The sequence below is a fragment of the Rhinatrema bivittatum genome, chromosome 1, assembly GCF_901001135.1.
Source record: "Rhinatrema bivittatum chromosome 1, aRhiBiv1.1, whole genome shotgun sequence".
Lineage (NCBI taxonomy): Eukaryota > Metazoa > Chordata > Amphibia > Gymnophiona > Rhinatrematidae > Rhinatrema > Rhinatrema bivittatum.
In genome coordinates this window covers 208582078-208598439 of record NC_042615.1, presented here as the reverse complement: position 1 = coordinate 208598439, position 16362 = coordinate 208582078, and the positions used below count along the sequence as shown (strand labels likewise).

General features: G+C 45.6%; 2 protein-coding genes across 5 annotated transcripts in view; both read left to right on the top strand.

Moving 5' to 3' along the window:
• The window catches only part of EVC2 (EvC ciliary complex subunit 2), a 440866-nt gene that overhangs the window by 375341 nt on the left and 49163 nt on the right, over positions 1-16362 (top strand). For 2 of the 3 annotated variants that reach the window (XM_029591151.1, XM_029591159.1), the window contains exon 18: positions 526-613. In XM_029591151.1, coding sequence (XP_029447011.1) covers positions 526-613 — 88 coding nt within the window. Of the gene's footprint in view, positions 1-525; positions 614-1455; positions 1838-16362 lie in introns of those variants that run through there. The other variant, XM_029591169.1, reaches the window with a different exon arrangement.
• On the top strand, positions 1780-14764 carry LOC115085330. 2 transcript variants are annotated; one of them, XM_029591210.1, is made up of 2 exons: positions 1780-2453; positions 5996-7104. In XM_029591210.1, the coding sequence occupies exons 1-2, from the start codon at positions 1814-1816 to the stop codon at positions 6568-6570; spliced, it is 1215 nt and encodes a 404-aa protein (XP_029447070.1). In that variant the 5' UTR covers positions 1780-1813; the 3' UTR covers positions 6571-7104. The 2 variants fall into 2 exon arrangements, 1 of the variants encoding a protein (XP_029447070.1); XR_003854808.1 differs by lacking the exon at positions 5996-7104 and adding an exon at positions 14641-14764 and having other exon boundaries at positions 2086-2453.

Genomic DNA, 16362 nt, shown 5'->3' with positions numbered 1-16362 from the left:
ATTGTAATACAGTTCCTGATACCAAATGCTCATGTGGTCCAGACTGTTGATCTCACTTGACAATCTCAGAGTTTATCATCTTGTCTCTGGTTTAGCTCCAGTCTAATTTTGGTAGTACAGTATCTTCCAGGCACCAAATGCATGCTTGCCCAGTGCATTTATAATATTTGCTTCCAGAATTTGAGACCTTTTGTATCTTTTGCTTTTGATACCATCATTCTTAATTATATTGTCATGCTACTGTTTTATTGGCTGATTATAAAATATTCCAACTTCTGACTTTTATTTGTCTCATTCAGTGGAATCCAAAGAGCTCTATAGTGAGACAGAGGACCATCATATCCCATTAGGTCTCCTTTATCCCTGCCAGTGTTTTGCATTCTAACAGAAGGCCAACTGGGCAGGAGTTGTATATAGATATCAAAATTGATGACACTTATATACAGTTGCATTGAAATAAAGCTAACGATGGGAGATAGTAGGGATGAATAATACAATGTTATTTATTAATGTTTTTTTACTTAGATTAAGAGAAGAGGAAGTGGATCTGGTATTGACTGGGCATCTGCAGGAAAACATAGAAATGGATATGCTTCTGACATTCCACAGCCAGGTAAATTTGTCCAATTTATGAAATGAGGTGATTTTCTTAAAATTGCAACAAAGTAATGTGTTTTTGTCCAATACATTTCTTCCCTTCTCTGCAGAGTAGATTTTTTTTTTATTATGCCTGTAAAGTGTGAGCTGTTAGCATATTTATATATAAAAAAGAACGGAGGTGAAAAAACTGCTGAATTTTCTTAGTCCAATGCACAGGCATCTATTTAGTCTAGCTATTTTGTACTTTTTACTTATCTGTTCTCCCATTACCTACACTGGGAAATCCGACATGGAACAGGTGCAGGAACAAGCAAGAAATGGAGCTTGCAGTCTATTCTATTATCTAAATTCTGTTCTTTTTCCTGGAAGACCAGCCGGACCCCGTGTCCGGCCGGGCGGCGTAATGTGGGCGCAGGCCCACTTCAGAGGCGAGGCGCGTGTGGTTGGAGAGGGGGGGGGGGGGGAAGGTGGAATAGACGGAGGTGAAAACAACGTGGGGACACAAGTAGGGCTGCAACGTGAAGTACGTGAAGGGGGGGGGGGGGGGGACTGAAGGAGAGTGTCATAGAGTCGTGGAATGCAGTGATTGGCTTTAGGTGCAAGGGGGGGGGGGGCAGATGGAGTAAGCGTGGAGAGCTGGGATAGGTGGGGAGAAAATTCAAACTGCTGGTTAAGCAGTTTTAGTAACGCGGGCTTCAGTCGGTAGCTGGTGAGCGAGAGAGGGTCAGAAGGTTCGCGCGATCTTAACATACCTTTTGTTGCTGGTTTCTGTGTGATTGTTCGTTGGGGACTGTTCGGAGATCGCAGGCATTTTTTGCAGCTGTAAACTACAAGTAGCTCATGTGCTGACTGCAGCATGGATGGCAGGAGGCCCGATTGGGAGGAGGAGGAGCTCGATGGTGGTGTGGCTGCGTTCCTGGAGTCAGAGGAAGCCGCATGGGTGCCGGGGGAGGAGGCAGCAGGCGACGGTGTGCTGATCCCAGAATGGGTGAGCGACTTTGGCGTTGCAGAGCGGGGAGGAGCACGATCGTTAGCTCGGGGGGCGGATAGAGGAGGTGTGGAGATTGAAAGGGAGGGACCGTTGCTGTTAATTGAGAGGTCTGCAGAGCTGGGTGTGGTGAGGGGGAGGGGCGGTAGAGCTGTGAGGCCCCGGGCTAAGGGGAAGTCTGGAAAGGCAGCTTCTAAGAGCTGTGAGCCCATTCTAGCTGCAGAAATGATTTCTGATGCTGCAGAGCGCTTTCCTGGTCCTGATGAAGGTTCATTTGGTGAGAGTGCTGTGTCTATGGGAGCTTTATACAAAACTAGGTTTCGTGGTCGGGGGAGTAAGGGAGCGATGGTAGGGCGGTTAAGTGGAGCGGAGGAGCGCAGGGCAAGGGGTGCCTGTAGCATGTTGGGGAGGGGCATGGCTGTGAGAGAGGAGAGGGTGAGTAATACGTTATTGGTTCCAGAACTGGCACGGGGGATGTTGGGGGGGATAAGCAGGCACTGCATGGGGCAAAGAGGTAATCGTAGATTGACTGGGGGTTCTCGCCGGCGTTTGAATGGAGGGGGGAGAATCGGGAGGGGAAGAGATGACCTTGGTAGAGGGAGGTCTGTGGACAGGGGATGTGCGAGCAGTTTTGGGGAGTTTGGGGGGTTGGAGGTGGAGAGAAATTGGGATATTGCGCCGGCTCCTGTTCCGTCTCCTGCTCCTGCTGTTTTTCCACAGGGGAATTTGGCAGAGGATGATGGTGAAATACCTGGCCCATCTCAATGGGAGGCTTGGCGCAATGACGCGCCAGTGACGGCAGGCAGGGGTCGGCGAGAGCAGTTATACATGGATGATGTGCTGCCTGTGGAGCCTGAACAGACTGGTGAGTTTATTATTTTCCCTAGACAGGACAGAGGTGGAGCTGCATGGGTGAGGGGGGCAGAAGAGAGGGAGGGGGGGAAGCAGGATGGCAAGGATGCAGGTGGCAGCGAAGTGTTACCAAGTGTTAAGGAAGGGGGGGTGGATAGGAAACGGGGGTCTTCAAAGTCTGGGAAGTCTAAGAAAAAGAGAAAGAGGGGGCGCTCTAGTTCATCGGATTCGTCCTCGTCGTCGTCGTCCTCTTCGTCATCTTCTGATACCTCTTCGGATTCGGGAGCAGCGGTTCAGGGGGGAGCAGTCGGAGGGGCCACAGTACGTGGTGCCCCGGCTTTGGTGGCTTTTACGGAGTTATGGGAGGAGGTTCCGCGTTCCATTCGTAGACGAATTAGGCGTAGGCAGTTCATTGATATTTTTCAGCTGCTGGAGGGCAGGCGTGGTAAGCGTAAGGATAAGAAGAAGAGGAATAAGAGAGATCAATTTGTAGGGGCCCCGATTAAGGTGGCACGAAATATTCATAATTGGACAAGGGCTTTTCTGCGGCTAGCAAGTGTAGTGGGGAAGAAAGATCCGTCACAGTATGGGGCGTTGTTATCTTATGCAGATGCAATACTAGCGGCCAGTAAGACTTACGAAGGTTGGTCCTGGCTTAATTATGATGAGCGATTCCGGGATCGTATGGAAGAAAATAAGTTTATCTCCTGGGGTACTCAGGATGTTGGACTCTGGCTAACGCAGATGGCTGCAAAACCGTCCTCAGGTAGTATGGGGCAGGGGTTAGTGGCTGGTACTGGGCCTGGGAGGTCCTTTCGGAGGGACGTGCCCGGCAGTAGTGTTGGAAAGGGGGGCGCGGGGCGCAGTGATGTGTGTTGGAGATTTAATCGCTCCACGTGTATTTTCCCGGACTGTAAGTTCCGGCACGCTTGTTCCGTGTGTGGAGCCGGTCACCCAGTGTCCAAGTATTCGAAGCGTCAAGGGGATGGACCGGCCACAGCACAACCTGCAAAAGGTGCCAGTAGACCGGGTCTTTGAGCGAGCACATACACCTATCTGTTTAACCGCGATGTTGCCATGGTTACGGCTGTACCCGCGTATAAAGGTGGCGGAGTTGTTAGATCAGGGTTTTCGTTATGGTTTTAAAATACCGTTTCAAGGACAGGGGGAAGTTGGGGGTGGGGTCAATTGCCCGTCGGTTCGGCGTATGATAGCGGTGGTAAGGGAAAAGTTGCTGGGGGAAATAGGACTGGGCCGTATTGCAGATCCCTTTAATGTGATTCCGTTCCGTGATTTGGTCCTATCGCCTTTAGCTGTGATTCCAAAAAAGGATCCGGGCAAGTTTAGATTAATTCATAATTTGTCTTTCCCCGAAGGGAGGTCTGTGAATGATGGTATCCCGAGGGAATTATGCACGGTGCGATACGCATCTTTTGACTCCGCAGTGCGAATAGTTCGGCAGTGTGGCCCAGGGGCTTTAATGGCGAAAGCGGACATAGAAGCGGCATTTCGTTTGTTGCCGGTTCATCCTGATAGTTTTCACCTGTTAGGGTTTCGCTTTCAGCAGCAGTTTTACTTTGATAAGTGTATGCCTATGGGTTGTTCTATAGCATGCTCTTATTTTGAAGCCTTCAGTACATTTGTGCACTGGGTGGTACAGAAGAGGTCGGGATCGAGACTCGTGGTACATTATTTGGATGATTTTCTATTTGTGGGAAGGGCTGGTTCGGGTGATTGTCTCAGTTTGATGAATTGTTTTCAAGAGGTGGCCAATGATTTCGGGATTCCTCTTTCGGTCAGTAAAACAGAAGGACCTAGTACTTCATTGGTATTTTTGGGAATTGAGCTGGATTCGGTGGCTATGGTATCACGGTTACCGGAGGATAAGGTTCAGCTGTTAAGGGACATGGTGCGTGGGGCTGTTGGTCGGCCTAAGTTGTCTTTACGAGAGTTACAGTCACTCGTTGGTAGTCTAAATTTCGCCTGTCGGGTGATTCCTATGGGCAGAGTGTTTTTGCGCAGGTTATCACATGCTATGTCCGGTTTAAGAAAACCGCATCATCGTGTGCGAAATTCTTGTTTTTTGCGGGAAGATCTGAGACTTTGGGATAGGTTTTTGGAGGATTTTAATGGGGAGGCGTTGTGGCAATCTAATCCGCGGTCAAATCATGATTTGGAGCTGTTCACCGACGCAGCGGGTTCGTTAGGTTTCGGGGCTTATTTTCGAGGGGCTTGGTGCGCAGCAGGTTGGCCGGAGGACTGGATTACGTCTGGAGTTACAAAAAATATAGCTTTCTTGGAATTATTTCCAATTGTAGTGGCAGTGTATATTTGGGGCGCTCAGTTGGCAGGAAAGAGAGTGGTATTTTGGAGCGATAATCAGGGGGTGGTTGAGGTCATAAATAAGAGATTGGCGCGTTGCATCAGAGTGTCAGAGTTATTGCGCGAGCTGATTTTGCGTTGTATGTCCTTAAATGTAACAGTATGGGCTCGACACGTGCCTGGAGTTTCTAACAGTGTGGCTGACTCTCTTTCTCGTTTCAAGTGGGACTTGTTTCGAGAACTCGCCCCAGAAGCGGAGTCGTGCGGAACCCCGGTGCCGTCTTTCCTTTGGAAATTTGGTTCCCAGAGTCCTGGAAAATGCTGCGAGATTCATTAGCGCCCTCCACGTGGACAGGTTATGTAGGGGGGGCCCGACGAGTCTCAGCGTTTTTGTGTTCCTTGGGTTGGGCGGGGGGTCCGATCTCGGATATGGCATTGGTACGTTTCATTGAGCGTGCTCGGGCGAGTGGGTGTTCGCAGGCTGCAGTAGGCCGCCAGCTGGCGGGGTTTTCCTTTTTTATGAAGGCACATGGTTGGGGCTTTCCTTCGGGTCGTTTTATAGTTCGGCGTCTGTTGAGGGGTTGGTCGCGGACAACGCAGAGCAGAATTGATCAGCGTTTGCCCATTACACATGATATCTTGATGCTGTTATGGGAGGCGTTGTCTGCAGTGTGCTTTTCCCCTTATGAGACACTATTGTTTCGAGTTGCTTTCGTATTCGCTTTTTTCGGGGCCTTTAGGATTAGCGAGTTGGTGGCTCGATCAGCCTCCAGTACTGATTACCCAGGGATTTTGGCGCGGAATGTGGTAGTCACGAACAGAGCAGTATTGATAGTAATTCCACGATCTAAGACGGATCAGAGGGGTCGTGGAGCCTCCGTGTTGTTATCCAGGGTTCCAGGTTTGACGTCCTGCCCGGTTAGAAATGCAGCTGGATATTGTAGGGTGCGGCCGGAGGTAGCAATGCAATTTCTAGTTCACGAGAACCGGAGGCCATTAACCAAGTATCAATTCGAGACGGTACTGCGCGCAGCATTGTATGCTGTCGGTTTGGAGGGGCGCAGGTTTGGAACACATTCGTTCCGCATTGGGGCCGCTACATCGGCGGCAACGGCGGGTGTGCCTGGAGGGGTCATACAGAGGATAGGCCGGTGGCGTTCCGGGGCCTATAAGAGTTATGTTCGCCCAGATTCTGGGCATGATTGATCTTTGCTAACTCTAGTTTCTTTGCAGGTGCTGCGTCTGAGCCCATGACAGTTTGGATCATTGGCCATTCGTTTACTTACTGGGGTCACAGACACGCCTGCGGCCGTCCTTACGGCCCTCACTTGGACTTACAACGAAGGGGGGTTCGGGTTATCTGGCTTGGCCGGAGGGGTATGCTGTGGGACGAACTTGTTCCTTATGTTAGGAAGGAGCGGGAGCGTCGAGCAGCTCCTCGGGTCTTGGTAGTCCATTTGGGGGGTAACGACTGGGGTAAGATGTCGGGCAAGCACTTCATTAGCAATGTCCGTAAGGACTTAATGACTATATCTATTTTGCTGCCGACGACGATCTTATACTGGTCTGATATTGTGGTGAGGCCTGCTGAATTGGATAACATCAGATGGAAACGGTGTAGGTCCAAGGCAAACCAACAAATCGGGACTTGGTTGGAGCGCTTGGGTGGTCGGCATATTAAGTATGCCTGGTCATGGGGTAAGGTAACAGGTTTGTTCCGAGATGATGGGGTTCACCTGTCTTTTCTAGGATTGGACTTGTTCCTGAACTCCATTCAGGAGGTCTTAGAGGAGTTATTTCCTCTGTAAAGCGAGGCCGCATCTTTTGGGGTCACAGGGCATTATATGCCTGTGCCTGTGGCGGTTGGTCCGAGCCATAACTGTTCAATTTTGTTGTTCAAGTTATTTGGATTTTGGTAAAGCCGACGGTGGTTGACAACTGAGGGCTGTTGTCAGGGTGTGGCTCCTTGCCGGATGAGGCGGGGGCCGCTTGGCCAGACTCCTTGCAAGTTGGAGGCGGGAGTACACCTGGGTTGGCTCCTTGCAAGAGAGTGTGGCGGGAGTTGGAACCTGGCGTGTTGGGGCCAAAGAGTGTAACAGAGAGGCTGGTTAGGCTATCCTGCCGGAAGGTGGCGGATAGTCTGGTGGGGGGTGGGCAATACCAAAGTCCTAATTGTTTGTGTTAATGTGTGGATATAAGCTCGGACCACTGAATGATTAAAGCTGCGGCCTTGTTTTACCCACAATGAAATGTGTCTGTGATTATTGGATTGTAAGGGGGTGGTTGCGAGCGAGTGAGGTCCTGCATGCCCACATTATGGAAGACCAGCCGGACCCCGTGTCCGGCCGGGCGGCGAATTGTGGGCGCAGGCCCACTTCAGAGGCGAGGCGCGTGTGGTTGGAGAGGGGGGGGGGGGAAGGTGGAATAGACGGAGGTGAAAACAACGTGGGGACACAAGTAGGGCTGCAACGTGAAGTACGTGAAGGGGGGGGGGGGGGGAGGGGGGGACTGAAGGAGAGTGTCATAGAGTCGTGGAATGCAGTGATTGGCTTTAGGTGCAAGGGGGGGGGGGCAGATGGAGTAAGCGTGGAGAGCTGGGATAGGTGGGGAGAAAATTAAAACTGCTGGTTAAGCAGTTTTAGTAACGCGGGCTTCAGTCGGTAGCTGGTGAGCGAGAGAGGGTCAGAAGGTTCGCGCGACCCTCCCACCCACCCTTAGTTCTAGGCGATTGTTGTTGGGGAATTGCAGTTTTGTTTGGGGGATTTGTCGCAGCGGGGGCGGTTGGTCCGAGCCATAACTGTTCAATTTTGTTGTTCAAGTTATTTGGATTTTGGTAAAGCCGACGGTGGTTGACAACTGAGGGCTGTTGTCAGGGTGTGGCTCCTTGCCGGATGAGGCGGGGGCCGCTTGGCCAGACTCCTTGCAAGTTGGAGTGGCTCCTTGCAAGAGAGTGTGGCGGGAGTCGGAACCTGGCGTGTTGGGGCCAAAGAGTGTAACAGAGAGGCTGGTTAGGCTATCCTGCCGGAAGGTGGCGGATAGTCTGGTGGGGGGTGGGCAATACCAAAGTCCTAATTGTTTGTGTTAATGTGTGGATATAAGCTCGGACCACTGAATGATTAAAGCTGCGGCCTTGTTTTACCCACAATGAAATGTGTCTGTGATTATTGGATTGTAAGGGGGTGGTTGCGAGCGAGTGAGGTCCTGCATGCCCACATTATTGTATTGTGCTTCACATCCTTGAAATAGTGTCCTTCCCTCAACCCAGTACTTTGGAGAATATAGATGAAAACATATCAGTCACGAAGAGGAGAGGTTTCTTACATTTCCAAGGGGACTCTAAGGCTTTATATTAATGGGCAATGTAGGAGAAAAACATAGGCTTTAAAGCAGCAGCTTATGTTGGAAATATTTTACAATCTGTTTTCATGTAATAGGGCTTTTTTTTTCAGTTTCGCAGAAAATTAATCTGTCATCTTGTTCCCATTATTGTTGCCTTCTAACTCATGGCAGAATCAGTATGAGATCTAATAAGAGAACATTCTGCAACCAAAGCTTCAGTTATACAATTCATAACAACAGAGAGCTAGGATCCAGAAAACTGAAAAAGTTTGACACAGAGCAACTGTGACTAATCTCAGCTCTTATCACAAGTCTTGGGGCCTTGAAACAGAGGAGTGTGAAACTGGATAATTTGAAAAGCATCTGATCTTTGGAAGGAAAAGGTTTTGGTTCTTGCTAAATGAGAGAGTTTAAATCTTTTTCTTTTGCTTCTGAGTCTTTTTCCTGGGATGGGGAATGTATGTGAAATTTTGTCTGCTTTTTCTGAATGTTGGAAACTCTGAATTGTTAAATTGTAAGCTTTGAGAGGTCAAAATTCAATAAACTGGCAAACAACAAAGTTATCCAGATATAGTTACCTGGATACTTTAGCAGAATACTCAGAGGAAATTTCCACTGAATATACTCAGCGAAAGAGATCTGGATAAAGTTATTCAAGTCACTTTGATGCTCATAGGCTCACTGATGTAACCCCTTGATGGAGCACATACAATAAAAGATGGTTTGATGCTGGGGTTTAGTGGCACCAGCCTTTGTGGGTTCAGAAATCACAATTTGTTCATGTGGATGGTGGTTTGGATCTGGCCCATAGGCTAAGGACTATATTTTCTCATGTTAGGGAAAAATACCAAATTCATCCCTTTTTTTTTCTTTGAGCATCTGACTACATCCTTATAGCAAAAATCTTCAATCTTCACTTCCTTAACCTGCAACCTGGGACTAAGTTATTAGTTTTAATCACTGGATTAGATTGCAAAATTATAACTTTTATTCTTCTGAGGTGACCAGAAGCCAAAGTAAATTAAATAAAAAAAAATCACCAAACTTATGAGTCACAGCAGAAACAGCAGAGCAAAATAAACTTTATTTTCCTTTAACATTCAGATCTTAACCTGGTTCTCAAGAATCCCTATTCTCTAAGGCATTCCAATTCTCAGTGGAGCATATAATATGGTATGGTAGGTTTCTTCTTGAGGCCACTAAGCAATAGCAAATGCAATAAAATTTGACATAATTAGTGGAGGGAATACATTAACTGAATCTATTATGTTATCATATAATTTTAAAAAGGGAGACTATGATAAAATGAGGAGCTTAGAAAAGTAAAAGGAGCAGTTGCAAGGGTTAAAACTTTGTATGAGGCATGGATATTGTTTAAAAAAACCATTTTGGAAGCCCAGATAAAGGGGCAGACTTTAAAAGCCCTGCGCGCCGGCGAGCCTATGTGGCATAGGCCGCTGGCACGCGCAAAGCCCCGGGGCATGCGTAAGTCCTGGGGTGTCGCTTGGGGGGCGTGTCGGGGGCGGTGCGGCATTCGGGGGCATTCCGGGGGTGGGGCAGTGGGTGTGGTGCCGGCCCTGGGGCGTTCTGGGGGCATGGTCGAGTCCTCCAAACCAGCCCCTGGGCTGGGGAATGGCGCGCCGGCAACCCGCTGGTGCACGCAAGTTACGCCTGTCTCAGGCAGGCGTAACTTTCTGAACAAAGGTAGGGGGGATTTAGTAAGGGCTGGGGGGTGGGTTAGGTAGGGGAAGGTGGGGAAGGTGGGGAGTTGGAGAAAAAGGTCCCTCCAAGGCCGCTCCGATTTCGGAGCGGCCTCGGAGGGAACGAAGGCAGGCTGCTCAGGCTCAGCGCGCGCAGGTTGCACAATTGTGCACCCCCCTGCACACACCAACCCTGGATTTTATAACATGTGCGCGGCAGCATGCGCATGTTATAAAATTGGGCGTAGATTTGTTCGCACCGGGTTGCGCGAACAAATCTACGCCCGCGCATAACTTTAAAAATCTACCCCAAAATGTATTCTTTGTATTATAAAAGATCAAAGGAAGACCAAACTACTGCCAGCGTAGTTTAAAGACAAGGTAAACGAGAAAGTTAAAGCTAAAAGGTCATCTGCCAGAAATGGAAAGTAGACCCAAATGATGGAAGTGGCCAAGAGCATAAGCACCAATAAATTATATATAAAACAGTAGCTAGGTAGGTCTGGAGAGACTTTGAGAAAAAGCTTGTAAATAATAAAAACTTTTTCAAGTACATTTGAAGCAAAAAGCCTGTGAGGGAGTCAGTTGGGCCTCTAAATGACTGAAGGGCAAAAAGGATACTCAGGGAGAACAAGTAAATAGAAAAACTGAATGAATTCCTTGCTTCAGTCTTTATGAAGGAGGAACATTCTTTAATGGTGGGTATTCTGAGCAACTAAAACAAATATCTGTGACAATGGAGGATGTAATAAATCAGAATAACAAAGAGTTACAAGTCTCTAGGACTAGATGGCATCTAGCCTAGAGTTCTAAAAGAAAAAAAAAAACATGAAATCTCTAAAATGGTACTAATAATCTATAGCCTATCATTTAAAAGATCCATGATTCCTGAAGACTAGAAGGTGGCCAATGTGGTGCTGATTTTTAAAAAGGGCTAAAGCAGTGATGTGGGAAACTGTAGACCAGTGATCCTGATGTCTGAGTCGGACAACATGACAGAAGTCATTGTTAAAATTAAAATCACTGGCCATATAGATAGACGTGGCTGAATAGAGAAAAGTCAACATGGTTCTATCAAGGGGAAGTCTTGTTTTGCCAGTCAGTTAGAATTTTATGAAAAGGTAAATAAACATGTAGATAAAGAAGAGCTGGTTGATAGAGTATATTTGAATTTTCAGAAGGTACTTGACAAAGGCCCCCATGAAATTAAATGGGATAGGAGGCAGGATTCTATTGTGTATTGGTAACAGGTTAAAGGCTGGAAACTCTGGGTAGGACTAAGTGGTCAGTTTTTTAAATGAAGGAATGGCCTAGTAACAGGGATTGTTACTAGGACCTTTGCTGTTTGACATTTCCATAAATGACCTAGAAAAGGGAATGATGAATGAGGTGATCAGATTTGGAAAAGACTCAAAATTATTCAAAGTTAAAAAAAAATAGCATCAGATTCCGAGGAATTGAAGAAGGATCTTGTGAGACTAGGAGACTGCGTGACTGAATGGCAGATGGAATTTATTGTGGAAAAGTGCAAAGCGATCCACGTAGGGAAAAATAGTTCAACTACAGATATACAATGCTGGGTTCTATATTGAGAGTTATTACCCAGGAAAAGGACCTTGGAGTCATTGTGGACAATATGTTGAAATTCTCTGCCCGCTGCACCGCAGCAGTCAAATAAGCAAATAGAATGTTAAGAATGATACAAACCGGAATGGAGAATAAAACAGAAAATATCATTTTGCCTCTGGATTGAGCCATGGTGTGAGCGCACCTTACACCTTGTGTGAAGTTCTGGTCACCCCATCTCAAGAAAGACATATCAGATCTAGAAAACGTGCAGAGAGTGACAAAAATGATGAAGCAGATGGAACATTTCTATTTTGAGATGCTATGCAAGCTAGGTCTCTTCAACTTGGAAAAGAGATGGCTGAGAGGGGACATGATAGAAGATATTATAAACTTGAATGAGGTGGAAACAGGTAAACCTGCTTGACATGGAGTACCAACAGGCCCATGAGATCTCAATGCTGAATCACCAAACTCTCTCACATCCTTCTTATCAGAAATCCAAAATCCCATACATTCTCTCTGAAATTGACCTTATAAACCACAGGGTACACTAGCCCAGAAGTCCTCCTTAATGCACTTACTTAAAGAGATAGCCAAGAACCATGCCATACCCTTTTATATCAGAACAAACTATAAAATTATTTATTTCACAACATTTATTTTTTGCTGATTCTAATATCTATCCTCAGCAGATTACAGCTAGCAACATATAAAACAGCAATTTCAATAAAGACAAACATGCACAGGATTTAATACTAAAATTAAAATTAGAATGCTGAGAACAAAAATAAATATAAAAAAATTAAGATTAGAATGATCAGTGTCAAACTTTTTTTTAAATTAATTAGCAGGAAAAGCTTGGAAAAAATAATGGGGTGAATTTTCAAACATGCGCACAATAAAGCTCTGGAATTTGTTGCCAGAGGATGTGGTTAGTGCAGTTAGTGTAGCTGGGTTCAAAAGAGGTTTGGATAAGTTCTTGGAGGAGAAGTCCATTAATGGCTATTAATCAATTTTACTTAGGGAATAGCCACTGCTAGTAATTGCATCAGTAGCATGGGATCTTCTTAGTGTTTGGGTAATTGCCAGGTTCTTGTGGCCTGGTTTTGGCCTCTGTTGGAAACAGGATGCTGGGCTTGATGGACCCTTGGAGTGACCCAGCATGGCAATTTCTTATGTTCTTATGTTCTTATTACGTACATTTGCACGCGCTACCTGGCGCTCACACATGTATGCCTGATTTTATAACATGCGCACGCAGGCGGGAAAAGCAATGGCACCATTGGATGATTATAACAGCTTCATGCTCTATAAAAGGGCTCCTACAACATTCCAGCGTTGCCTCAGCAAAAGATCATCCATCTTGATTTCAGCCTTGCTCCAGTCTTTAGTCATGCTCCACAGCTTTTCTTCATCTTCATTCTCAGGCTTGCTCCACATTTTGTCTTCAGCCTTGTCTGGTTTCTAGCTTTGTCCGGCTCTACAGATCTGTCCATAGTCACAGCCTTCTGGACTTGTCACAGCTTGGCTCATGCAAAGACTCATTCACCCACTTTTAGCGCAGACCTTAGGGTACTGCCCACAAGGTGCATCAATTGCGTCATTGCAAGAGGGGCTCATGCTCACGTCACTCGCAATACTTCCTCATTCAAAAGGGTGTCTAATTTAGGTAAGCATTTCAAAAACACAAACATACAGAAATGCCACTTCTTTCCCCAAGTATCTTCTGGAATTGTGTTATATGAAATCACATTCCAATGATAAGGTCATAGACTACTTCACATTTATTTATTTATTTATTTATTTATTTATTTATTTATCGAGTTTTATATACTGTCATTCGGTTTCGCCATCTCAACGGTTTACAAAGTATCGATTCTCAGTAATTAAATATTATCGACAATTAAACATTTGTTAAAAAGGCTTTTCTGTCAAACTAGTAAAAGGTGAAGACTTTCTTGGTGTTGTTTTAATATGGTCTGGTGTCTTCTAGTGAAGTCATTTTGGTGTAGTGTCAATAAGGGTTTTGGTAGGCTTTTGTAAACAGCCAAGTTTTTAGCTCTTTTTTGAAAGTTTTTAAATTTTGTTGCGTTCTCAGTTCTTTTGTGAGGGAGTTTCACAGTTCGGGGCTTCCTAGGGATATGGCTCTTTTCCTAGTTGTTATGAGTTTGTGACGGGTTGGAGGGAATTTTAGTAGACCTTTGTTCGTTGATCAGAGATTTCTGTTTGGAGAGTGGAGTTTTATGGATGTGCTGAGCCAATTACTCCTCATTACTGTATTTTGTCTGCCAAGTCCATACCCAGGCAAAATGACAAATTAACATTTTTATGCTCTCCTCCATTGTTGGAGACTCCTATAATACAAACATTTTGTCAAATAAATTCAAATGCTGGTGAATCTTGACATGTCTGGTAGCTGCAATGAATCACAACACAGTGTGTCATCATTCAAACTTTTCTGTGTCTCATCAGTGGCATAGGACCCGAATTTAGGGCCTGAGCCACACTGAATATAGGAAAGAAATATGTAGCAAACTATAATGACCTGATTTCCCTAAGCCCTAACACACATCGCATCCTGCTGGCAAGTTGTAAAAACAAATGTCCCAGGCTGTAGTGATCTGATCATCCTGCCATATTAGGAGCTGTACCACTGTATATTAGGGATGTGAATCAGGTGCCTGATAGTTCCTGCTTTCGGGTTCATCTGGCAACTGGAAAATCATGTTTTCCCGCGGATCAATGTTTTTTTTTCGTGAAAAATCGGTTTTCGACTTAGTGTGCGCTAACTCCTGTTAGCGCGCACTAACAAAGAATAGCAAAAAGTAACAAAAAATAACAAAAATAAACGTTTTTTTGTTAGTGCACGCTAACGGGAGACAGTGCGCGCTAATTCCCGTTAGCACGCACTAACCCAAAAAACGATTTTCATGAACATTCGGGGGAAAAAGTGTTTGTTTCTTGTTTTAACCGATATATAATGAATTAAGAAATATGGTATGATATTTCAATTCATTATAAAAACGATTCACATCCCTACTGTATATCCCTTCTAAATTATCCAGATTAAGTTGCTCCAGGATTGCCTGGATTGCCCATGCTTGAGTATCGACCTTATTGAGAATGAAACTTGTGCCTAATAGGCAATCAATACACCTTTTGTTTATGACATATATGATTGGCATTTTGTTCATAAAGATGTTAAGTTAATGCCTTTTATTTTGTTTTTAACTGTTTTTGCCTCTCTTGGTTTGACTGGACCTTTTCTAGGTTCCTTTGGGATAGCCTTTGCGACTAACCACTTTGAAAGCAGCTGACTGTGATAGAAATCACATCAGACCAGAGATGAACAGAACAATGCTTTGAGTTCTAAAGACAAATACAGAAATACATGTAAGAACCCTGGAAGAATATTCAGAGGGCAATTTTCAAAGATATTAATCACTGGAAAATGGCTGACTGAAATCTGACCCCCTCAAATGCGGCGTTTTCTATAGCATATGCATTTTGAACTGTGGGGAAAAGGAGGCATTCCAGTTGGCATTTAAGTTGGAGAAGGGAACCTATACACGCACATTTGATTTCCAAATGTATATATGCTAGTTTTCATTCTCTCCCCCCCCCCCTCACACACACACACACACACACACACACACCTCACTTGCACAAATAACAGATGCAAAGTACCTGGACACTTTGGGGTGAATTTTAAAAGAGAGCTCACTTTAAAAGTCCCATATACTTGATAATCTGGGCTGAGCACAAGCAACTTGTATTTTAAAACAGCCTAATTACGTGCATATATACATGTGCGCGAACAACCTAACACATAGAAAAAAAGGGGTGGGGAGTTAGGGCATGTCAGGAGCATTCCAGGGTGTGGCCAACATGTATGTGAGTAAAATCAGATTTTAACTCTCATGCCTGCAGCACGTGGCAGGCTGTTACCTGTGCTCATTTGCTTCTGCTCTCAATGAGGTATAAGTCTGAAGAAATCTTGGTTTTAGCCCTAAAATGCCTGGGGGAAGGGCCTGGGTAAACTGGGGGAAGTACAGACTGAAGAACCAGAGGGGTCTGGATGACCTAGAGATAGACTCAACAAACTGGTGGACTTAATAGTCAAACTGGCTATTTCCTTCATGTGTGTATGTTTTAAAATCTGCTTAGCTGCACGCATTAAAGCCAACAAAGTCCTAAGGAAGCTTCCCAGGGAATTCCCTTCCCAGGGAATGTGTCAGATTCCAGGGAATGTGTCAGGTAATAAAAGAATGTATTAACTGTGCCCCACATTCTTTTCCCAAGGAGTACGTCCTTTCAGTGGGGCTGATGAAAAACCCTCTTGGCCCAGGCAGGGTTGTGTAGTATCCCATAGGTTTTTGTTTCGCTTGCTCTTTGGGACAAGTACACTTACAAATAAGGCTGGACTCTCTGGATGGGTGTTCAAATTCATGTTTATTTGGATTGAGCTCAAAATAATCAAGAGGTGTAGCAAGTGAAATACCCAGCTACATCCAGGGTCCTTAGATTTACATGAGTCAGGATTTAATTGATCTCTGTCTCGTGGATGTTTCTCTCCAGGCAGGGGCCTGTAACTGGCTTATCCTCCATGGCGGTGAACAAGTGTCCCAAGTGGGCTGTGGGAAACCCTATCTAGTACCTGAGGTTCATGAAGAATCCCATTCTCCAACCAGGCAGTGTCTTGTGCCCCCAGAGTAGAAACTCCATTGGGGGGCATCTCAAGATGTCCTTCTCCTCTTTTCTCTCTTTAAAAGATATATGCAGCCTTCCAGGAGGAAGGGCCTACTACTGAAAGCAGTCCTTCCATCTCAGGGCAAGGAAGGATGGCAGAAAACAGTAGCCTTCTCTCTTTATGGTAAAAATTCAAGTCTTTTATCAAAATACTTCTTTCTGCATGATTGCTGCAACCTTCTCTTAGACTGGGTGAAGAGGTACACAGTTCCCTCATGACCAACTGAGCAGGGGATTCTGCCT